This window comes from Bos javanicus, chromosome 7, assembly GCF_032452875.1.
Source record: "Bos javanicus breed banteng chromosome 7, ARS-OSU_banteng_1.0, whole genome shotgun sequence".
NCBI lineage: Eukaryota > Metazoa > Chordata > Mammalia > Artiodactyla > Bovidae > Bos > Bos javanicus.
In genome coordinates, this window is record NC_083874.1 from 43,732,460 (window position 1) to 43,751,117 (window position 18,658).

The 18,658-nt window shown below is 58.3% G+C and overlaps 2 protein-coding genes across 2 annotated transcripts; both read left to right on the forward strand.

Annotated features, from left to right (window-relative positions):
* The first annotated feature begins 1,126 nt into the window (after window positions 1-1,126).
* Window positions 1,127-17,996, forward strand: SCAMP4 (secretory carrier membrane protein 4). Its single transcript, XM_061423467.1, has 7 exons — window positions 1,127-1,162; window positions 8,053-8,101; window positions 9,670-9,798; window positions 10,290-10,446; window positions 11,699-11,800; window positions 14,744-14,861; window positions 16,462-17,996. The coding sequence occupies exons 2-7, from the start codon at window positions 8,095-8,097 to the stop codon at window positions 16,639-16,641; spliced, it is 693 nt and encodes a 230-aa protein (XP_061279451.1). The 5' UTR covers window positions 1,127-1,162; window positions 8,053-8,094; the 3' UTR covers window positions 16,642-17,996.
* ADAT3 (adenosine deaminase tRNA specific 3) lies at window positions 1,307-8,107 on the forward strand. Its single transcript, XM_061423466.1, is given in 3 exon segments — window positions 1,307-5,408; window positions 5,411-6,747; window positions 8,053-8,107. Coding segments are annotated over 2 exon segments (1,158 nt in total). The 5' UTR covers window positions 1,307-5,315; the 3' UTR covers window positions 6,476-6,747; window positions 8,053-8,107.
* Window positions 17,997-18,658: the final 662 nt, after the last annotated feature.

An 18,658-nucleotide genomic window follows, 5' to 3' on the forward strand; every position in this document is an offset into this window, starting at 1 on the left:
TTTGGGGGCATCCTGGTGAAGGAAATGGCAACCCACTCCAGTATTCTTGCCTGGAAAATCCCAGGGACGGGGGAGCCTGGTGGGCTGCCATCTATGGGGTTGCACAGCGTCGGACATGACCTGAAGCAATTTAGCAGCAGCAGCATGCATTGTAAGGCCTCACTGATAGCTCAGTTGGTAAAGAATCCGCCTGCAATGCAGGAGACCCCGGTTCGATTCCTGGGTCCGGAAAAACTCCTGGAGAAGGGATAGGCTATCCACTCCAGTGTTCTTGGGCTTCCCTTGTGGCTCACCTGGTAAAGAATCCGCCAGCAATGCAAGAGACCCCAATTTCATTCCTGGGTCAGGAAAATCCCCTGGAGAAGGGAAAAGCTACCCACTGCAGCACTGCAGTATTCTGGCCTGGAGAATTCCACTGACTGTATAGACCATGGGGTCGCAAAGAGTTGGACGACTGAGCCACTTTCACTTGTTCAGCGACATCCTAGGTTTGATGCGAGGACCCCCCACCCTCACCCCCGGCGTAGCCACCACGTAACCACCCCTGGGAGTGGAGGGACAAACTGCCCCTTGTTGAGACGCTCTGGTTTTAATCTCTAATTAGAATGAATAACTGGATTTGCTCATAAAATTAGCAAGTTTTGCATAGGAGTGTCAACAGATCCTCTTCGTCTACTGCAGAGATGAGAAAATAAGGCCGGGGTCGGCTGGGGCCCCAACCAGAACTGGAAGCCGACCTTAACCAGGTCTGTGGGGTCAGGATCTCTGGAGCCACGTGGCAGCAGCAAACTGCACTTTGGGAGTGACTGAAGCACGTGGCCTGAACCCCTGTGCCTCAGTATCTTCACTCAGCTGATTTCCCAAAAGACTCCCAGGGTCCAACTTTTCCTGCCGCCCTGCTGGGTCTCGAACCCTTAACTTAGAGCTCGCCTCACTCTCCTGCGGGTCACAGCAGCCGCGCTCAAGAAAGGGGCGGAATGAGTCGGTGGTGCGCGCGGCCTTGTGGGGATTGTAGTCCCGGCCTCGCCTCCGCCTCGCGCCGACTCCGCCCCTGGAACTACGCTCCCGTCGTGCCCCGAGGCTCCAGGCGGTGGCAGAGGCGGAGCAGGCGGGCTGGTTGCTAAGACTTGGTGAAGCGCAGCGCTTCCGCCTGTCTCCTCAGGTAAGCACACAGTCCCGGGGTCTCGGGCTTTTACGACCCAGGCTCCCGCGGAAGGCGAGGAGGGCGAGGGCAGGGGGCGCGCCTGCGGAGGGGCGCCAGCGGCGCGGGGAGCAAGGCGGGGGCGCCAACTGGACCAGGTTCGTGCGCGCGCATCGGGCGAACGCGGGGAGGGGCGCATGTGCGCGTGCGCGCGGGGCGGCCAGGTTTTGGGGACCCCTCTTTCGGCGCCCGTCGTCCTTCTGCGCGTGCGCTCGCCCCTGCCGTCCGTTTTGGAGACCCCGTGCCCTAACTGCTTCCACTGTGTTCAGGCCTTTGGTCGTCTTGGTCACCCTTGTACCTCCGTGCTGTCCGTTTACAAGCTTTCCGCCCGCTTAGGGCGAAACCCCCAGTCTTTTGTACGTCTTGTTTGTGCGCGCGCTCAGTCTCTCAGTTGTGTCCCACTCTCCGACCCCATGGATTGTGGCCCTCAGGTTCCTCTGTCCCTGGGATTTCCCAGGCTAGGATACTTGAATGGGTTGCCATTTCCTTCTCCAAGAGATTTTCCCGACGCAGGGATCAAACCCGCATCTCCTGCATTGACAGGCGGATTGTTTACCACTGAACCACTTGGGAAGCCCTAAAAATTGATAATCTTTGCTGATACTTAAGGGAAGTGTGAGTTTTCAAGGCTTTTTAAAATTCTGGCCTTGGGTCTGCCACACCCGACATGCGCATGGTTCTCGATTTTTCGTGCACAAAGGCCTGCTGGTAGGGTGGCTAGGTTTTGCAAATAACCAGGCAGGTTGCCCCATTAAATTAGAATTTTGTGTAAACAACAAATACATGCACATATATATATGTATTAGTAGTATAAAAGTATTGCAAAGGTTCCATGAGACACATTTATTAACATAAATCAGAAATCATCTGCTCGTGTGGGTTCACGCTTAGCGGGGTATGCGGCATGTTATCTGGGGACCCTGCTTTGTTGGGGAGCTTGTCAGATGTGGACATTAATGCACCTTCCCCCTTCCACGGGGCCAAGTTCTGGATACCATATTTGAAGCCATTGCCGCCTCAACTGTTCAAGAGTCCAAGACTCCAACACTGGGTGTTCCTTCTGCTCAGGGCTCCCCACCCTGCTTCACCTGCTTTCCAGGTCCAGCTGTGGGTCACTGCCTCTGAGGACCCTCCTGGAATCTGCCCTTCGCAGGGCACTGGCTCCTGAGAAGAGCTGTGCCCTGGGGTGGGCCCAGCCTCATGGATTTTCTCACTTTCTGTCCCAGCCAGGGTGGTGGTGGATCCCATTTTACTGAGGGGGAAGCTTGTCCTGGGCCTAAGGTCTGGTCTCAGCCAGGAGAACGTGGGCAGGGCCCGGACACACCCAGGGGTGAGATAAGGCCCCTACCTCTGGTTGCAGAGGCTGCCTCAGCTCACTGAATAAGCCCCATGTTCTTGATGCCTTCTGGGCTTCAGGCCCCGGCACCCAGTGAGGGGACTGGCTGTTGGGGGGTCCCAGCTCCCTGGTCTCCTGGACCCTCCTGGACCTTCCCCACACCATTGAGCCTTACATGGCCCTGACAGTGGGTGCCAGCCACAGAAGCTCCAACCATAAATATAAACAATTGTGGAGGGGGCTGGCCTCCACCCCATTGGAGCACAGGAACCTTTAGGAGGTGCCCTAGCTGTGGACAGCGGGAGGTAGACACACCCAGGGAAGGGCCTGAGCTGGGTGGAGCAGCCAAGTGCACAGCAGGGAGGGTGTGGGGCAGTGTGTGTGTGTGTGTGTGAGGGGGTGCGCATGCAGGGCACTTGGACAGGGTGGGGCAGTGGGGTGACCAGAGTTGGGGTGGATGAGGGGGTGCCCACAGGCAGGGTGGACATGTGGTTTTGAGGAGGAAAAGAGGAACAGATAAGCCTCCCAGCATGCTGAGGTCCCCGGGGTTCATTTAAGCAAATCACTGGGCGTGGGGGCCATTTCTGGGTGGGCTTCAGCTCCCAGTCTGGGTGTGTCACCCTGGAGGAACCTGTGTCTCATCTGTAAAGCCCCTCCCCCACCACGGGGCTCAGAAGGCAGAGTTGGGAGCTGTTGGCCACCTGGCCGCAGCTCTGCCCTCCCAGGCACGTGGCCCTGGGCAAGTCCCTTGACCTCTGGAAAGGGACGAGCCCTGCAGCCTCCGTCCTGGTCATGAGGGGAGTTGGGGAGCCCATTTGTAGGAGTGAAGACAGGGAGCGGTTTCAGCACTGGCAGCAGTCACGAGGTCTGGGCCGTGTTAGAGGTGTGCTGTGACCCTGGTGGCTCAGTGGGTATACAGTCCACCTGCCAGTGCAGGAGATGCCCATTTGATCCCTGGGTCGGGAAGATCCCCTGGAGAAGGACATGGCAACCCACTCTAGTATTCTTGTCTGGGAAATCCCCTGGACAGAGGAGTCTGGTGGGCTACATTCTGTGGGATCACAAAAAGTCCAACATGACTGATGGATTAAGCAAGCACGCATGCCCTGGTGACTGCCAGATTTCCCCACCACCGCCAGAAAGAACAGCAGCTTTACTAGGATACGGTTCACATAGTGTGGGGATCACCCACATAAAGCATACTTTTTAGTGTTTTTTAGTGTATTTAGTGTATTATATGACCATTACCTCTGTCTAGTTCGAGAACATTCTGTCTTCCAATAGGAAGCCTGTCTCCAGGAGCAGACCCCCCCGTCCCCCCACCTCCCAGCCCCTGACAACCAGGAACCCACTCTCTGTGTCTGTGGATCGGCCTGTTCTGGACGTTTCCCACCAGTGGGATCACACCCTGCGTGTCCTGTGTCTGCTTCTCTCACTGAGCATCATGTTCTCCGGGTCTGTTCACGAGGCAGTGAGTGTCAGGGCTTCTCTCCTCTCCATGGCTGAGGGACGCTCCTGTGTGCGGGGGGACCACCTGGTGTTTATGTGTTTATCTTTCAGTAAACATATGGGCCTGCAGCCACCTTTTGCTGTTGGGAGTCATGCTGCTGTGAACACGTGCGTGTGGATGGCTGTGTGGACATGTGTTTCAGTTCTCCTGGGCCTGCACCTGGGAGTGGGGTCACTGGGCCAGATGGTGGCCTCCTGGTGGTTTTTATTTCCTCCCTGGAGGATGGCAGCCCCACCAGCAGCAGTCCGAGGCCAGCCTCCTGTCTCTGTCACTTGTTTTGTTTCGGTCAGACAGAGGTTGCAGTCTTGGAGGGACAAACAGGACTGTGTCTGTCTTGCCCAGGAGACAGTGGGGCCTTTTGTGGCCTAGAGCAGGCTGTGGGGGCCATTTTGCCTTGGGCACGGTGTGTGCTGGGAGTGGATTTACAGCCAGCACGCCCAGGACCCTCCTCAGGGCCTGACCTGGCCCTGGCGTCCTGGGTACCCCAGGGGCCCCCAGCCACACTGTGTGTTTGCTGGAGTGGTTGGTGAGGACCTCCCGTGCCCTCTGCAGGGCCCATGGGCTGAGGAGTGATGAGTAGGCTGCATTGAAGCAGTAAGGGGCAGGCTGTTACACGGTCTCAGCACACCTCGTCCATGGGAAAGAGGTGGGAGGGGTTGGTCCAATCCCAGATACCGCCAGGGCATCGGGCTCTGCAGCCATGGCACAGAGCTCCCCTGGAGCCACGTGAAGGTCATCTGTGGCCCATTTCTGCTCTCATCCAGGGCAGCCCTAACCAGTAGGAATATAATGCGAGACGTGTACATGACATGAAGTGTGTAGAAGCCACGTTTTGGGAAACTACAAAGAAACGGTTGAACTTAACCTTAATCATACGTTTATTTAACCTGAGACATGTAGAGTATCCCCACTTCAGCCATGTAGTCAACACAGCCATCCCTCAGCATCCATGGGGAACTGGGTCCAGGGCCCCCAAGGATAAGAAGAGCCAAGGATCTCAAGGCCTTTGAATAAAGTGGTGTAGTGAGTTGGTCTGTGTCCGTGGAATACAGAAAGAGACTTAACGATACAGTTAGTTTTCTCTTTTGTATTAAGTCTCTGGGATCCAGTGTGCATTTTTGCTCATGGCATTTCTCGGTAAAAAAAAAGGGGGGACAGAAAAGACACCCAGACAAGGGCGGTTTAAACTCTGTGCAAACACGGCGTTAGTAAGATGTGAGTGAGAGCACGACAGCTGGTGCCTTTTGCTCGGTGGGACGAGCCTGCAGATGTGGCACACTCCTGGGACGACCCCTCCAGCTCGCCAGGCCCCTCCACGGCCCAGGATGATGCCCTGCTCCGGTCTCTGTCTCCCACAGTCAGAGCCCCACTGAGGACGGACCCCGCCCCGAGCGTCATGGAGCTGCGCAGAGATGCAAAGGCCGGGAGTCCCGAGCAAGAACCGCCATGGCAAGCCCTCCCGATTCTGTCAGAGCAGCAGTCTGGGGCTGTGGAGCTGGTGCTGGCCTATGCTGCACCCGTCCTGGACAAGAGCCAGACCTCACGCCTCCTCAAGGAGGTGTCAGCAGTCCATCCGCTGCCTGCGCAGCCTCACCTCAAGAGGGTGCGGCCCAGCCCTGACCCCGGCCGCCCACACTCGCTGGAAATGCTGCTGTGCCTGGCGGGGCCAGCCCGGGACTCGAGATCGCTGGCCGAGCTCCTCCCGAGGCCGGATGTGGACACCCGTGGCCTGGGGCAGCCCTTCCTGGTGCCTGTGCCTGTGCGGCCGCCCCTGACCAGGAGCCAGTTCGAGGAGGCACGCACTCACTGGCCCACGACTTTTCACGAGGATAGGCAGGTGACCCGAGCCCTGGCTGGATGCCTCTTCTCGGCACAGGAGCGGGCTGCAATGCAGGCCCACATGGAGCGGGCCGTGTGGGCCGCGCAGCAGGCAGCCTCGAAGGGCTTGAGGGCTGTGGGTGCGGTGGTGGTGGATCCAGCCTCAGGCCGCGTGCTGGCCACGGGCCACGACTGCAGCAGCGCCGCCAGCCCCCTGCTGCACGCTGCCATGGTGTGCATTGACCTGGTAGCTCGAGGCCAGGGCTGCGGTGCCTACAACCTGGCGCCCCACCCTGCCTGCTCCTTCGCGCCGGCTGTCCGCGCCGGCTCTGTGCGCAAGCTGGACGAAGACGAGGACGGGCTGCCCTACGTGTGCACCGGCTATGACCTGTACATCACCCGCGAGCCCTGCGCCATGTGCGCCATGGCCCTGGTCCACTCTCGGGTGCGGCGTGTCTTTTATGGGGCGCCCTCGCCTGACGGTGCACTCGGTACCCGCTTCCGCCTGCATGCCCGGCCTGACCTCAACCACCGCTTCCAGGCCTTCCGCGGCATCCTGGAGGCCCAGTGCCGCCAACTGGACCCCGACGGGCTGGACGCCAAGGCATAGGTGCTGGCCTGGACCCTCCTTAGCATTCCTCACATCGCCAGGGGCTTTTGCCCGGTCTCAACTCATGGACACTCATGCTATTTCTGCTGGCACATGGGGGGCGTCCCTTTCTGGACACGGTCTTCCTCAAAGTTGGGCGGAGTGGGGGTCCAGCTGACTGAGTAGCTGGGCACCTTCAGACCCAGGTGGGCCCCTGGGGTCACCAGCGTTGTGTCCCCTTTTCTCAGGTGTCAGGGAACAGCTTTGACGTGAAAATAAACAACTTAAACCAGGTTGGTGTCTGTTAACAAAGGCATGAGGCCCTGGTGACCGAGAGTCCCTGGGTCAGGGTGGCCATTTTCTCTGATACCTGGATTTTCGTGGGGAGGTGAGCTGCTGAGTGGAGTATAGTCAGGGAGGGGCCCCAGAGTCTGGATGGCTATGGCTAGAGCCTAAGGAGAGGGCCCATCAGCCTGGATATTGCTGAGTGTATCAGTCTCCCATCCTTCCCAGGTGCCCAGAGGGTCCCTGGAGGGGCCGGTGGGGGTCTGCCTGCCCTGGAGTGGTTAGCCCTGGAACCCATGTGTGCAGGACTCTAAGCAGCAAATGTGTGTGCTGCAGGCCCCTGAGACATCCATGCCTTGAGCCCCCATCCCAGGGCTACTCCTTGCCTATGGGGGCTGGGCAGGTAGAGGGTCTGCTGGAGCCAGAGTGGTGGATGGCCGGTGGGGCCTGCGACAGGAGGGCTGGGCTGGGCCAGGCTCCAGGTCCCAGGGGAGGCCCTCTCTGAGCTGGGGGCCGGGGGTGGACCCGGAGACTCTCAGTCATTGGATCCTTCCCTTGGACCCCCTCCAAGGGGCTCTGCACCTGCTCCAGTGCCCAGTGCTGGGGGCTGTTCAAGCTCAGCTGTGCTGGTTGGGTACCAGGTGTGGCCACGTTGCCTGCCCCGCTTCCTGGAGAAGGTAATGTCTGCCTCCTAGGTCCTTGTGCAACTGGCACCTCTGTGGTGCCTCCTCGGAGGGGCTGCTCCATTGCACGGGCTCCTGGGCAGGGTCGCTGGGTGCCTGGCCTGTCCCCAGGCATTTCAATTGGGTTGCAGTGGGGTCCTTGGCCTTGCAAAGCTCATAGGGGCAAAAGCCATGGACCAGAGAGGTTGTGTAACTTGCCTGAGGTCACACTGCAATGAGTGTGGACTCAGTTTTTGGTGACTCGGAGACTTTGTGGCCATAGGAAGTGTGCAGAGCCATCCGTGGACAAAGGGAAAGTTTGGGGGTTGGGTGACTAACACGTTCACTTTTGTGGGGGAGTTGGGGGAGGACGGGCAGGAGGGCAGTAGTGGTGGGTCACTGGGACCCTCCACCCAGATGCCTCCCCCACATCAGTGGCAAGCTGCCCGGGGTGGGGGTGGAGGGCTCTGACACGAGGTGGTGACTGGGGTCACATGTGGGGCTGGGTTGGCCTTGAGCCAAGAGCCCAGAGACCCCTGTGGATGCTCTGGTAGTTAGGGCAGTAACTGCAGTGGCCCCTGGATCCGCAGGTGGTGTTGGGGTCGCCCTGCAGCTGTAGAGACCCCCTGACTGTGCCTGTCTCCCCTCCAGGTGGCTGCAGGCTTCCACTCCCACCCTGTCTTCGCAGCGGAAATGTCAGGTGAGTCCCACCCGCGCCCCGCAGTGGGGGATCCTGGCTTCTTTGGCCATCTGGAAAGTTCCCCGGGCGGCTGAGCACACTGTGACCCCAGGAGGGGCACAGCCTCGCTCTCCTCCTGGGATGGGAGTCGGGGCTGCTCTGGCCACTGGATTGGACAACAGGGTGACAAGTCCGCACAGTGAGCATCTGGCCCAGCCAGCAGAGCCCAGGGGGCACCTGTGTAGTTGCCCGGACATGGAGCCCAAGGGGCAGCTCTGGGCAGCACTTTGTTACTGTGCTATGAAGTCTGTCCACTGCCCACCAAGGTGGCACAGGTGCTAAAGGGACCATACAGAGATGAGCTCGGCCCCTGGGCCCCACATGTAAGACGGAAGTGTTCCATGTTGGAAAACAGGAAGTCCCAGGACTTCCCTGGTGGTCCAGTGGTTAAGACTCTGAGCTTCCACTGCTGGGGGCCTGGGTTCTTCCCTGGTCAGAGAACTAAGATCTTACAAGCCTCGCAGTGAGGCCAAGAAAACAAAAACAAAAACCCCATGGAGTCCAGACTCCAGGAAGAGGACCTAATGGCAGGTGTGGCTGTGAGATGAAGTCATGTTGGAGCAGGGTGGCCCTGAGATAACAGTGGGACTGACATCCTAAGATGGAGGAGACAGGGGCACAGACACAGGGAAGCAGGGAGGATGGGGCAGAGCTGGAGGGACGGGTTCATAACCCTGGGGCGCCCAGAGCATCGGGGGGGAATGTGGCCCTGTGACACTGGATCTGATTGTCCAGCCTCTAGAACGGAGCCAGGACAGACCTCTGTCCAATCAGGCCACCCAGCCTGTGGTCCTTTGTAATGGCAACCCCAGGGGGTTCCCACGTCCCAAGTGCCACAACCTGCCCTGAAGTCAACAGTGTGGATATGTGTGGACCCTGCTGTTGAATCTTCACGTATCCCTGTGACTGTCGTAAGAAATTGCCACAGACTCAGATACTTGAAAGAAATTTGTCCTGGGACTTCCCTGGAGGGCCAGTGGTTAGGACTACCTGCTTTCAGTGCTGAGGGTGTGAGTTCAATCCCAGGTGGAGGAACTAAGATCCTGCATGCTGTGTGGCGCGGTCAGAAACTAAGTTCATAAATAAGTAAGTAAATAGAATTTGTTCTCTGACAGTCCTGAGGTCTGGAGTCCCACATGGGTACCACAGGGCTAAATCCAGGTGTGGGAAGGGCTGGTCCCTCTGGAGGCTCTCAGGGAGCACCGGCTCCCCCCTTTTCCAGCTTCTAGAGGTGCTGCATCCCTGACTCGCGGCCCCTCCCTCCATCCTCACAGCCAATGGCTCAGCATCTCCCGTCTCTCTGCCTCTGACCCAACCCCTTCCCTTTCATAAGGACCCTGTGATGGCACTGGGTTCCCCAGAGAGTCCAGGATCATCCCGTCTCAGGGGCCTTAGCTTAATCCCTCTGGCAAAGTCCCTTCTGCCCCATGAGGTGATGTATCCACAGGTCCCAGGAGCAGATGGGCACAGCCCTAGGGCCACTACAAGCTGACTGCAATGTGAGTTTTTCCGCACCCCTGTCCCTGCAGGAAAGGAGAACAACTTCCCCCCGTTGCCCAAGTTCATTCCTCTGAAGCCCTGCTTCTACCAGAACTTCTCTGACGAAATCCCTATTGAGCACCAGGTCCTGGTGAAGAGGATCTACCGCCTGTGGCTGTGTGAGTCAGGGGGAGGGGTGCACCACCCAGAGACCCAGGCCCGGGACAGGCCCGGCCCAGGACTTGTCTTGAGCTTGGTGGGTGGGAGCCTGAGGGTTTAGTAATAAAGCTTACCGACAAACTTCTCTCATGGCTCAGTGGTAAAGAACCTGCCTGCCAGTGCGGAAGCCACAGGAGATGTGGGTTCAGTCCTGGGCTGGGAAGAGCCCCTGGAGGAGGGCATGTCAACCCACTCCAGTATTCTTGCCTAGAGAATCCCATGGACAGAGGAGCCTGGTGGACTATAGTCCATAGAGTTGCAAAGAGTCAGACATAACTGAGTACACACACTGATGAGCTCCTGTCCGGAGTGGATGGAGCAGGTGGGCAGCTGCACAGAGCTGGGCCCCCCAGGCCCTTCTCTGGCCCCAAGGTCTCTGTGCTCATGGGAGCCACACCCCAGCAGTAGGGGGTGTCCCATTCAGCGCCCTCTTTCTCCTTCCTTCCCCTAGTCTACTGTGCCACCCTGGGCGTCAACCTCGTTGCCTGCCTGGCCTGGTGGATCGCGGGTGGCTCAGGTGCTAACTTTGGCCTGGCTCTGCTCTGGCTGCTCCTCTTCTCGCCCTGCGGCTATGTGTGCTGGTTCCGGCCTGCCTACAAGGCCTTCCGGTGAGTTGGGGTGGCTCCCACCCTCCAGGGGCCCTTGGGGAGGGTCTGGGGTTGACATTTGGCTCAGAAACAACAGCAGGTGACCTCACTGTGCACGCCCCCCTCCAGGCCAAGTCCTGAGAGGGGTGTACCCTGATCTGCAGCTGCCACCTGGCCCGGGTGTGAGCCTGCCTCTCGTATTTGGATGACACTGTGTACTGGGGTCCACAAGCCACATCCATCTCTCCCTGTTTTGTTAATGACTTTGTTGACATACTGTACATACCACTCAGCTCACCTGCTTAACAGCTCGATGTTTCTAGTGTTTATACAAGACTGGACAGCCAGCATGTCTAGCTCCAGAACAAACCACCAAGAAACCCCATCCCCATTAGCACCATCCTAACCCCTCAGCCTCTGACAACCAGGAACCCACTCTCTGTGTCTGTGAATCTGCCTGTTCTGGACGTTTCCCATCAGTGGGATCACTCTGCGTGTCCTTCTGTGTCTGCTTCTCTCACTGAGCATCATGTTCTCAGGCCCTACCCACATGGTAGCGAGTGTCTGGGCTTCATCCCTTTGGGTATCTGATGCTCCCATGTGTGCAGGAACCAAGTGGTGTTTCTCCGTCATCTGTGGATGGCGTTGGTGTTGCTGCCCCCTTCTGGCTACTGTGAATCTTGCTCTGTGGCTTTCACCGCAAACCTGCCCTCGGCACTCAGGCGTGTGCTATGTCTGTTCCATGTGGCCCCTAATCCCAGACCCTCAGTGGGAGTCAGGTGGGGCCCCTGGGGCCCTTTGGAGACAAGAACCAGAAACCTGTCCACTTGTGCTGAAGCGAAAGGGGCACTGTGGCTTCAGGTCCCAAGCTGATTCCAGCAACTGTGTGTAAGAATGGGGACCCCCCGAAAGCTTCGGGGGCAACCCGGGAGCAGCCCTGTGCCGCGAGGTCCCCGGCCCTCCTCCATCCCAGGTCTCCCCTTGCTTGACCTCCCTATGTGAGCCCCTTGCAGCCTCTTTTGTCCAGGGCAGCAGGGCATCGCAAACCCACCAGGAACCTATCAGATTGACCTTAGGGTACCGGCAGGTCCTTCGGTGTAGTGGGGCCTCCTAAATCCCCTTCCGGTGAGGAGCGTGTCAGGGTTGTCCTCCTCCTGGGGGTGGGAACTGGAGGTGTGGTGGGGCAGGGCTATCCTGCCCAGTTGGCCTGGGCCCTTCCTCGGCCCCGCCCTCTCCTCCAGCATTGGTAACAAAGCCATTGGCTTCCCTCCAGATCCGACAGCTCCTTCAACTTCATGGCGTTTTTCTTCATCTTCGGAGCCCAGTTCATCTTGACCATCATCCAGGCCGTCGGGTTCTCGGGATGGGGCGCGTGGTAAGCTTGTGGGGTCAGCCATGGGGACATGTGTCATGTGCAGGACAGATGTGAGCTCAGGCTGAACACTGTGGCCAGGACACCAAAATGCCAATGGCTGGACGAGGGTGAAGTCTGCTCATCGCTCTTGTAAACCCCCTATCCTGGGAGGTGCCGGGTTGGCAGCCCGTTCACAGTGGTTCTCGTGCCAGTCACCCAGCCCCCAGGAGAACCTGGCAGGCATGTCCAGCTGTGTGTCCCCGGGGTCAGAGAGCAGCTGGAAGGGCCATGCCCCACGATCTGGGAGAGGCATTTTCCATTGCTTCCCAGATGGTGCTAGTGGTAAAGAACCCGTCTGCCCCATGCCGGAGACATTAAAGAGGTGGGTTCCAACCCCGGGTTGGGAAGATCCCCTGGAGGAAGGCATGGAAACCCACTCCAGTATCCTTGCCTGGAGAATCCCATGGACGGAGGAGCCTGGCGGCTACAGTCCATAGGGTCACAAAGAGTCAGACACGACTGAAGTGACTTAGCACTCGTTAACACATGAGGTGTCTGCTGCTGCTATAGTGAATTATTAAATGTTCAGTGATTTGAAACAAACTTTTCATCTTAAGTCCCAGGGGTCCGAATTCATGTAACCCACAGGTTGGCAGGGCTGGCCTTCTAGAGAGCCACCTGCTCCAGTCCAGGTGGCCACAGTCCCGAAAGTCCCCTTCAGGGGGTAGTGGACAGCATGGGGGTCCACGGTTGCTGTGGAGCTACAGGGACACCTGGCCAGTCCTGGGCCCTGGGTATTCATCCCTCCCTGCTGGCCCCAGACTTCCACCATCCGCTGGGTGAACGCTTCCCTGTCAGTCCATTCAGAAGGCCTTTTAAAACCTGTGAGACGTCTTATGTGTAAAAGACCACAGTGCTGCTTCACACTAGGAAGCAACAGTGACCACACAGGCTCAGACCTGTCTGTCCCGCCTGCTTGTGACCTGTTCACATGGGGCTTCTTCGCAGTTTGTGGATCTGGGGTAGAGTGTCCACCCCGAGCTGCCTCCCCACCCGTCTGACGCCCTTGCCTCCACCGGATGTGGTGGGCACAGTGCCCTCACCCACAGCGCTACCATGTCAGGCCTTCCCCTTGGGGTCCCTGCGGCTTGTTAACAGTTGGCCTTTGTGGTTGGTCCACATTGGACTCCAGGTGGGGTGGAGTGTGCACCCTCTGTGACTGGGGCCCCCACCGCCAGTCCTTTCCACGGTTGGGGCTTCCTTGAGGTGCCTTCCCAGCCCAGAAAGGCAGCTGCTTAGGTGCATGACTCAGTGGTTCTGTGTGTTTACAAGGGTGTAGGTTCATCACTCTCTCCAGTTTCAGAACATTCCACCACCCCAAAGTGAAGCCCCATCCCCGTGAGCAGTCCCTTGCTCATACCCTAACAACCAGGAACCCACTCCCTGTGTCTGTGGATCGGCCTGTTCTGGACGTTTCCCATCAGTGGACTCACACCCTCTGTGTCCTTCTGTGTCTGCTCCTCTCACTGAGCAAGTGTATTGGCAGGGTCCGTCCACACGGTAGCGAGTGTCAGGGTTTTGCCCCTTTTGGTGGCTGAGTTGGTGGGACGCAGTGTGTGTGTCATTTGTTGTGGGTGGACTCTTGGGTTCTCTGCCCTTCTGCTGTTGCTGGTGGTTCTTCTGTGCATTGTGTACACCTGTCCGTGTGGACACGTGTTCTCAGTTCTCTCTGGTGGATGCCTGGCTGTGGAATTTCTGGGCCACATGGTAACTCTTGAACCTTCATCAGAGCTCCCAGACCTGCCCCTGGCCTTTGCAGGCTGCATCCGCATCTCCCTGGCTCTGGCCCCTTGAGCTCCTGGCTGGGTGGCCCTGGGGGAACACCTTATACCCTCGTCCCATCCCCCTTATCTCCAGGTCTGTCATCTTCCCAGACCCCCAGCTGTGTTTACACTCCCTCAAAGTGCAGAGCAGTGTGCATTTGTACGCGAGGACGTCCCTCCTGGCTTCACAAAGGGGCGAGGCCTGTCCACGTGTGTGTGTGTGTGTGCATGTCCAGCAGGTTGTATACCTGTGCACATGCACATGCACACACACACACACACACACACTTTATCTTTTTTTTGCTGTGTGACTTGTGTAATCTTAGTTCCTCAACAGGGGATTGAACCTGGGTCCTGGCAGTGAGAGCACAGAGTCCTAAGCCCTGGATCCCAGGGAATCCCCTACACATGTTTCTATAAACTCTCTGGAAGTGAACTAGCAGATGAGGGATGCCAGTTCCCTCTGGGCTGGGGAGTGGCGTTGACAGGAGAGAGGTGTCTATTGTGTGTTTTTCTAAGCTTCCTGAACTGTGTGGTTTTGTTACTCACTAAGAAAAAACATTCTCAAAAGAACTCTATTTCCTGCCTCCCCCCCACCCCACCCCTGGCCTGCCTGGACACCAGATTCATGTTCTTCCACGTGCGGGCTCAGGATCTACCCCAGACCTTCAACTTTCTCTTGTTTTCACACCTTCTTAGTGTAACTGATGTTCATGCTTTGCCCAACTAGTGGATGTTTAGATCATCCTCAGATTGTCCTCGTTACAGACACTGGATGAGTGAAACAGTTGAGGGAGAAGGAAATGAATGTTTAAGCCTTGTTATGGGTCAGACCCCATTGTGCTCCAGAAAGGGCGCAGCCCAAACTGACAGAGTAGGGTTCGTTTCTCTGTCCTCTGCACGACATGTTTCAGGACAGTGGTGTGAGAACGACACCTCTGTCTGACTTGCACGTCTTTGTGGGTGGGTTAAGCATCACTCCCTAAGTATACTGGCTCCATGGTAGTCCTCGTGAGAATCCCATGTCTCTGCTGGCGGGTTACCTTTTTCTTGTTGATTTGCTGGAGCTCTTTATATATGAGAGGTAGTGGGCCCATCTGACGGTCCTGTTGGCTCCCGCACATGTTCTCTTCTCTTGCAGTGGTTGGCTGGCAGCCATTGGCTTCTTCCAGACCAGCGTCGGGGCCGCTGTGGTCATGCTGCTCCCAGCTATCATGTTCTCCATGTCGGCTGCCATGATGGCTGTCATGATCATGAAGGTGAGTCCTCCAGCTCCCGGGATGTTTCACTTCCTCCCTCACATCCTGTTCTCTGACCTCCCAGCCCTGGGACTCGTCCTGGCTTGTTTTAGGAGCAAGAGGCCAAGCGCTGGCGAGTGAAGTGAGTGCTGACAGCAGGGCAGACTCTCTGCGATCTGGGCCTTCGACTGCCTGCCTTCCTGCCCACGTAGACTTCCAGGGAGGAGGGCAGACAGCGCCGTGTGGCCAAGGGTAACCACTTGCACACTGGGGTGGTTGGGTGTCTGCTGGAGCCCCCAGCATGTGTGTCCTGGAGGGTTGTCCACACTGCTGATTCAGCCACCACTGGCCACGTGCTACTGGTTACAGTTAAACCCAAATTAAGTGAAAGTAACTAAAACTGAAAATTCACATCCATCACACTGCCCTCATACTGAGCGCTCAGGCTTTGAAAGGCTGGCCCTGACTGTACCATCATGGCCACTCCCTGGACGGCCCTGCTCCAGATGCCTTGAGGGACCAGTGGGAACATGTGCACTGTAGTCTGGGGCATTGGCCACACGAGGGTTGTCCTGGGACCACACAGAGACTGATGCCTGACAGTGCACCTGTCCAGCCTTCCTGGGGTGACCTTCTTGGCCATGTGCCTGGTAGCCTGCTTGGGGAGGCTGGACCTGCCTTGTGCTGCAGCCTGGCCAGCAACTCCTGAAGCCTGGGTTTTGGGTCCCTCCAGCCTCCTTGTTGCAGGGTCCCAGCTGTTTCTCAGGTTTCCAGGCCTGGGCTGTTCAGCTGGTCCTAGGACTGTCTGGGAGGACAGAGGGGTACTTGCTCCCCCAATGTTTGCCTCCAAAGCCTCCTGACTGTGTGGACGATTGAAGGGGGTTGGGGGATAACCAGTGCAGAACAGACCCTGGAAGACTTGGCCAGAGGCCAGGATGAAGGCCACACAAGGTGGCTGTGGTTCCGGCAGGGATGTGTCAGGGCAGAAGGGAGGGGCTTCCAAGCCAAGCAGGCTTCCCAGAGTAGGGCCACCCCGTTGGGGTCCCCTGCACCATCCCAGGTTTGGGAGTTCACTGGGAAGAAAGAAAGACGAATTCTGGTGGGAAAGGACAGTACCGTCAGCTTTGCTGGTCAGGAGCCTCAAGTTAAATGAATTCAGTTACGGGATTTGCCAGACTTCCAGAAACAGCCCAGCCCCACATCTGAGGAGCCCGGCTTCCTGGATGGTGCGAGGGCAGTGGCCTATCCGCCTAGGCCTCTGCTGAGGACATCATTGAAGAGAATGATGTCACCCCCTTGGTGATCTGGGGGTCCCGGGTCTGATGTGGCTGAGGGAGGAGTCACCAGGCAGTCGCCAGGCCTCAGACCTGCCCCAGAAGAGCCCCTTCCCTGGAAGAAGCACTTGTGCCGAGTGTTGGGCTTGGCTGGGACAGTGGAGACCCTTGGGGACAAGCCGGCAGCAGTCACCGTGTAGGCATGGCCCTCAGAGCCCCCCGCCTCAGCTTCTGCATGTTTTCTAAAGTTCTTGCAAGTGTTGTCATGTTAGTCATGCTCGGTTAAGAAAAGCCCCTCCTTGCACGCAAGCTGAGTGGCCTCCCCACCATCATCCTCACCCCCGCAGGTGCACAGCATCTACCGAGGGACTGGTGGGAGCTTCCAGAAGGCGCAGACGGAGTGGAGCACGGGCACCTGGAGGAACCCGCCATCCAGGGAGGCCCAGTTCAACAACTTCTCGGGGAACAGCCTGCCCGAGTACCCCACCGTGCCCAGTTACCCGGCCAGTGGTGGCCAGTGGCCTTAGGGGGAGCCAGCAGCCCTGCTGCCCACCTGCCGCCAGCCCACCTACCCCTCACTGTCCACTCCCACCACCTTGGGTTTGGTGAGGCCCCCCCGCAGCTCAGAGGGCAGCTCAGGGGCTCTGGGCGACCCGAACCCACATTCATCTCATTCTTGAGGCAGGTCTCCTCGGCAGCTCTGCCCGGAAGCTGTCTCTGGTCACTGCCATCTGGCAGGATACCCCCCCATAGTCTGGAGCACCGTTTGCCATGGCGACGTCCACTGTGCTGCAGCCACACCCTCTCCCTCCGGGTCGCAGGGGGCTGACCAGGCCACCCCTCTCAGAACTGATGACATGGAGAAGGGCCCAGCCCAGGTCCACCCCTCACAGCCTCTGTCCAGGCAGTCGCTCCTGGCCCAGTGACTTGAAGAGGGAGGCTGTCCAGGCACCAGGGTTCTGTGTCTGGTGGGAGGCTGAGGGCCTGGGTGGTGAGTGGCTGGTCCTCTAGTGGGCGAGCCCACAGGGAGGCCCAGAGGCTGATTCACCTCCTCAGTCTCATGATAGGAACTACTGCTCCCCTTCTGTCTGTCGTCGTTTGGCAGCTTGCCTCCAGCCTCCCTGTCTGGGGCCACGCTTGTCCCATGGAGGGGTCTCAGAACTGGGACCTTCAGGCAGAGCCTCATTAGAGCCTGTGGTAGAGGGGGAGGGAGCCGCCAGCTTGCCTCGCTGGAAACAGATGGCACACAGCTGCATCTCTTGAGAGTGGAGCCCTTCCCTTGCTGCGGGGCAGGAGCTGGAGTCACCAACCTGAAGGACAAGAACGAGGGAGACTCAATAAGTCCGTGCCTTACTAGGAATCTGAATCCCTGCCCTCTCCTTCCCACATAAGCAGCCAGCACCTCTGTGAGGGGAAGGGCCAGAGACGCCTCCCAGTGTCCTCAGCCCTCGTGGGCCAGGCCCCGGCTGCCCTGACACTGCCCCTTGGCTCCCAGCCGCCCGGCTCTCGGGACAAGCTGTACTTCCTGTCCCACTGGCCGCTGGGTCTCTCCCCAAGGCTGCTCCCTATGCCTGCTTGCTTGGCTACTCCTGCTGAATGCCCTGTGGTGCATGAAAGTGGCCACGGCTGCGAGAGCACCGGGGTCTGGGGCCCAGAAGGGAAACCAGGTTCCTTCACATCCCCAAGGCCACCTCCTGTGATGAGGTTAGCGTCACGCTCCTGGTGGGGCCAAGCATCCCCTGTCTGGGGTGCTCCTTTTGATGGGCGTTGAGCCGGTAGTAGGGTGCGCCCACAGCACCCACCCCGCCCCCGCACCTCACTGTGCATTGTGGTTTTTGTTACGTGAAAATATCCAGGAAATAAAGACATCCTTTGTGCATCAGGTGAGCCTCCAAGAGAGCTTTCTGAGGGCCTTCCTCCCATGGATCCTGGTTCCTGTGGCCTCGGGAGGGATAAACCAGGACCATACTGTGCACCTGGGCCGAGTCCTGTCCACGCTGCCAGCCGCCCTGCCTGGGGCCCCTGCCCTGACCCACCACAGAGGAGCCGGCGGCCATATCCTTGCACCCTGGGGTCATTCCCTTGTTTGCTTTCAGTCATGTTCTCTTCACGCTCAACAGCTTTCACTTGAAAAAGGAAATTTGCAGAAAATGAAATACCAGCACCACTTGGTGTGAAGAAGACACAAGGACAGAAGCGGCTGGAGTAGGAGCAGCTTGGTCTGCAGGGGCCTTCACCTGACTCTCGGGGGGCCCTGGTGGCAGAGTGGACACCCCATGTAGACACGGAATGGGGGCAGTGCATCTGTCACTCCACAGACACCGGGGGAGGGCAGCGGATGACCAGAGAGAAAGGACCCAAAGTAGGGGTCCTTTGCATGCTGATAGGGGCTGTTGCATGCTGAAACCCGAAGTTCATATTCGGTTCTGACCCGACATCTCAGAGCAGGACTTACTGGGAACAGGATCCTTCCAGGGGTGGTTAAGGGAGTGTCGTGCAGGAGCAGGTGATCCTGACGCAGCAGGACTGGGCCTCACAAGGGGG